This window comes from Schistocerca gregaria, unplaced genomic scaffold (genome assembly GCF_023897955.1).
Source record: "Schistocerca gregaria isolate iqSchGreg1 unplaced genomic scaffold, iqSchGreg1.2 ptg001433l, whole genome shotgun sequence".
Lineage (NCBI taxonomy): Eukaryota > Metazoa > Arthropoda > Insecta > Orthoptera > Acrididae > Schistocerca > Schistocerca gregaria.
In genome coordinates, this window is record NW_026062732.1 from 150 (window position 1) to 6,440 (window position 6,291).

A 6,291-nucleotide genomic window follows, 5' to 3' on the forward strand; every position below is an offset into this window, starting at 1 on the left:
TTCAATCTTCTTTCATATTTTTTTATATCATATCTATACATATTCTTCTATACATTCTATTTATTCATACACTCATACTATATCATACATCTATACACACGTACACTATATCATACATCTATACACGCTTACACTATATCGTACATCTATACACACTCATACTATATCATACATCTCTACACACTTATACTATATCCATACATCTCTGCACACATACAATATATCATACATCTCTGCACACATACAATATATCATACATCTATACACACTTACACTATGTCGTACATTTATACACACATACACTATATCGTACATCTCTACACCTTCATACTATAACATACATCTCTATACACTTACACTATAACATACATCTCTACACCTTCATACTATAACATACATCTCTATACACTTACACTATAACATACATCTCTACACACACATATTATATCATAATATCTACATATATTCTTCTATCTAATTACATTATCCATACTCTATCTTCTTCTCTCTATTATATTATCCATATTTAATCTTCTATTATATTATTTATATACCATCAATCATATTATTCATATTCTATCTATCAATCATATTATTCATATTCTATCTATCAATCATATTATTCATATTCTATCTATCAATCATATTATTCATATTCTATCTATCAATCATATTATTCATATTCTATCATCTATCAATCATATTATTCATATTCTATCTATCAATCATATTATTCATATTCTATCTATCAATCATATTATTCATATTCTATCATCTATCAATCATATTATTCATATTCTATCTATCAATCATATTATTCATATTCTATCTATCAATCATATTATTCATATTCTATCTATCAATCATATTATTCATATTCTATCTATCATCATATTATTTATATTCCATCTATCAATTATACTCTCTATATACTATTTCTTTATCTATCTTATCTATATCTTCTTTATTCTAACATCCTGTCCTATATTTATTTATTTTAAATCTCATCTCTAACCCATACATCATTTCTATCATATTTCTCTATACTCTCTCTATCTATACATTCATCACACACTATCATAATTCATACTATTCTTCTATTTTATCCACATTCATATACACATTCCCATATCATCATCTATATATCATCACATCTCTCAATTCATACTATCCATACCCCCCTACATACTCATCTTCACCTTATCATTCTCACATCTCATCATATCATTCAAATTATCTATAAATTATCATATATATCATTCTATAATTATTAAAAAAACTACTTTAATATACATATAAAATATATCAATACATTAACATACAATAAATAATATCTTATATTTATTCTAAAACTAATATTTTATTTATTTTAACATCATTATCTTTTATATATTAATAATATTTTATTATATAAATTTCATAATATTTCATATAATATTTTATTTTTTATATTTTAATTCTATATTATTTTATTATATATACATATTATTTTATATATAATAAACTATAACAATAAATCTTATATTAAATAAATATTAATATTTTAATTCAAATTATCTATATTTTTATAACTCTCTCTCTCTCTCTCTATATATATTTTATTTACTATATCATTTTATATAAATATCATAATTCTAAATTAATATCATTTCTATTATACCTCTGCATATTATCACCATAATAATTATTTTTAATTTATATATATATACCATTGAACCAATTGATGATTTATCTATAAAGTTGTATTGACAATTTATAATATTATTGCACAATCTATTCACAGGTCCAATAAAACATCTGTCCTTAGTAATAGATCGAGGTAAACATTTATCATCACAACTTGCATTCAGAATATGTTTTGTTGAGCTAATATTCATATTTACTAAAAATTCTAGACGACTCAGATCAGGAATATTACCTTCAAATTCATTCTCTCTCATTTCTAAATCTTTCAGATTGATTAAATCACCTATTTCATTTGGTATAATTCCACTTAATTGATTAAACTCAGATTTAGACTAGTTAACCTAATCATATTACCAATTCTAGATGATAAACTACCACTAATTTGTTACCTTCTAATCTTAACTTTTCTAATTGACTCAATTGATATAAACCATCAGGTATCTCACCAGATAAACTTAAATTACTTAAGTCAAGCTCTAATAAAAGCCATATATTTTGATATCATTACTTAAACTACCATTAAAATTATTACCTCCTAATTTAAGACATCTTAACCAAGACAATGAATATATACTATCAGGTATCTCACCAGACAAATTTAATCCACTTAAATCAATTAATTGTAACCTATGCATATTTTTAATATTATCACTTAATCTGCCACTAAATTTGTTTCCTTGTAGACACAGGATTTTCAATTTAATCAATGAATATAGACCATCAGGTATTGATCCAGATAGATTTGATCCATTTAAATCAAGAGTATGTAGATTATTCAGATTTCTAATCTTATCACTTAAACCACCATCAAATCTGTTACCTGCTAATTTCAGATCTTGTAATTCAATTAATGAATATAAACCATCAGGTATTGGTCCAGATAAACTTGATCCACTTAAATCAAGCTTTAATAATTTATTCTTTAGTTTTATAATATTATCACTTAATCTACCACTAAAATTATTCCCTTTTAGATTCAGATAATTCAATTTAGCTAATGAATATATAGAATCAGGTATCTCACCAGACAGATTTGATCCACTTAAATCAAGCTCTGATAAATTATTCATATTTTTAATATTATCACTTAATCTACCAATAAATCTGTTACCTCCTAATTTCATCTTTTTTAATTCACTTAATGAATATATACCATCAGGTATTAATCCAGACAAATTTGATCCACTTAAATCAATATGTAATAACTTATTCAGATTTCTGATATCATCACTTAATCTACCATTAAATTTGTTTCCTTGTAGATACAGGTATTCCAATTTAATCAATGAATATAGGCCATCAGGTATCGGTCCAGATAGATTTAAATTACTTAAATCAATATATTTTAACTTGTTTAGATTTCTAATCTTATCACTTAAACTACCATTAAATCTATTACCCCCTAACGTTATATGTTCTAAATTACTTAATGAATATAGACCATCAGGTATTGGTCCAGATAGATTTGATCCACTTATTAGAATATATTTTAAATTCTTCATATTTTTAATATCATTACTTAAAATACCATTAAATTTTGTTCCCATCTAAAAACATAGCATGCAGATCAGTCAACAAGTAAAAACCATCAGGTATCCATCCAGATAGATTCAAATTATATAAATTAAGATATCTTAATTTATTTAGATTTCTAATATTATCGCTTAAACTACCACTAAATTTTGCTTCCTCTTAGATCCAGACTTATCAATTCATTCAGCTCATAAATTTCATTCGGAATATTACCTCGCAGATTTGTCTGACCTATTTTTAAACTTCTTAATGTATTTTTTAATTATTCTAATCTCTACAGGAAATGCTGATAATTCAACCCCATCCAATACAACATCACTCACCTCACCATTATTGCAATATATTATTTTTCTATCATTGCAGTAGTCATCTGCAATTTTATCATTCACTAATAACTTGTTCAACTCCGCCACAAATTTTGAAGAGTTATTTTCCACCGAAAATATTCTTGAAATCTCAAATAATATAATCGCTATTATCAATAACTTATTCATTATCTTCATATCTTAATAATAAATCACTTCTTACTTTTCAGTTGATAAATGATTTATTCTTCTTTCTTAATATTTCAAATATTTTTTTCGGCTAATATTTTATTTTTATAATTTTATTTTTAATATTATTTACAACATATATATAACCCCTCTTACTTACATTTATTATCATATTAATACATATTATAATCTATATCATTTACCTATATCATAAACTATTTATTTATATTCTTCATAAAACTATTTATAATTTTTTTTTATATTTTCATTTTTATTCTATCATTATTTTCTTAGTCTATTATTAATCTATTCTAATTTATTTATATCTTTTCATTATTAACCTATGATCTACATTTTATATATATATATACATCTCTTTCTTTATCAAAAACTAAAACTACAACATATAAATATTAATTATAATTTTTCATATCAAATACTCAAAAAATATTCATTTGAGCTCATTAAAAAAAAAAATATTTTTTTATTATCTATATACATATATCTTATTACTTTTTATTTACATTATATTATTTATTTTTATTTATTAATATCTATTATTACAATAATATATTCTTTTTCTTTATTTTTTTCTACCAATAATATTTGTAACTTACAATATATCTCATTTTATCATCTATTATTTTATTTGTTCTTCTATTTTTTTATTTTAACATTTATAATTCAGAATATGTTTTATTTACACATATTTTCTATGTATATATATAATTTTTCATTTTTTTATTATTTTTTTAATTTATAAATATCAATCATATTATTATCTCTACCTATATAATATCTATTATAACTGTCAATCATGTTATTATCTCTACCTATATGAATATATATTATAACTATCAACCATGTTATTATCTCTACCTATACAATGTATATTATAACTATCAACCATGTTATTATCTCTACCTATACAATGTATATTATAATCATCAATCATATTATTATATCTACCTACCTTATATAATATCTATTATAATCATCAATCATATTATTATATCTACCTACCTTATATAATATCTATTATAATCATCAATCATATTATTATATCTACCTACCTTATATAATATCTATTATAAATCATCAATCATATTATTATATCTATCTACCTTATATAATATCTATTATAATCATCAATCATATTATTATATCTACCTACCTTATATAATATCTATTATAATCATCAATCATATTATTATATCTATCTACCTTATATAATATCTATTATAATCATCAATCATATTTATTATATCTACCTACCTTTATATAATATCTATTATAATCATCAATCATATTATTATATCTATCTACCTTATATAATATCTATTATAATCATCAATCATATTATTATATCTACCTACCTTATATAATATCTATTATAATCATCAATCATATTATTATATCTATCTACCTTATATAATATCTATTATAATCATCAATCATATTATTATATCTATCTACCTTATATAATATCTATATAATCATCAATCATATTATTATATCTATCTACCTTACATAATATCTATTATAATCATCAATCAATTTTATCAAAATTCATTTATTATGTATATATATATATATATCTACATACTTTTATACATTTTATTATTTTTTATTATTTTTATTTTCTCTACCTTATCTTATTAATTTATATTATTTTATCACTTATTGTTATTACATTTCTTATCATATATATGCGTTATGTTTTATTTATTTATATGTCTCAAATAATTGTATAAATATTTTTTTATATTTATATACATATATATTTATCTACATGTTATCTGTCTACAATTTCTTATTCTTCTTCTTTATTTTTTCTATTATTATATTTACTTTATTTTTTTTCTATATCATCTTATATCTTCTAATCTTAAAATCTATTAAAAAAATATATAATATATCTTTTTTTTAAATTTATCATACTTTATAATACATTTAATATTCTTTATAAATATATTTCTATTTCATAATTATTCATATACATTATGTCTTTATCTATCTTTATATTTTGTCATCTTCTTCTTTACTCTCTCTATATATCATTCATTTATATTATTTAATATTATTTTATTCTATATTATATATTCTATAACTCTAATTAATTTATCTATATTATTTTATCTTCTATTAAATCTTATATTCCTTTTATCTCTCCAACCTATAATATTATCTCTTTACTTTATTTTCTCTATTATATATTATTATATACCTACCTTATTTAATCTATTTATTATTACATTTACACATTCTATTATGTTATATGTCTACATATTTTTTTATATTATTTATATACTATCTATGCATACTCTTTTATTATATCATCTTGTCATACATATATTACGTACCATATTATTTCATATACTCATATATTTTATCATACTATCCATACATAATACTTATATCATATTATCCATACACAAAATATATTATTTATAACTCAAATTATATTATATCCACAATTGGTATAATTATCTATATTTTCTTTTTATATCACATTATATCATCTATACTATATATATATTATTTTATATCATCTATACTATATATATATTATTTTATA

At 20.7% G+C, this 6,291-nt stretch overlaps 1 protein-coding gene across 1 annotated transcript; it reads right to left on the reverse strand.

The window, feature by feature from the left end:
• Positions 1-201: 201 nt before the first annotated feature.
• On the reverse strand, positions 202-3,188 carry LOC126332178 (uncharacterized; the record flags this gene model as incomplete). Its single annotated transcript, XM_049996551.1, has 6 exons — positions 2,219-3,188; positions 2,076-2,162; positions 1,796-1,969; positions 1,190-1,237; positions 1,016-1,074; positions 202-330 (listed from the first exon to the last, which is right to left on the reverse strand). Coding segments are annotated over exons 1-6 (1,467 nt in total), but the record flags the coding sequence as incomplete, so codon positions are not given.
• Between the last annotated feature and the right edge of the window lie 3,103 nt (positions 3,189-6,291).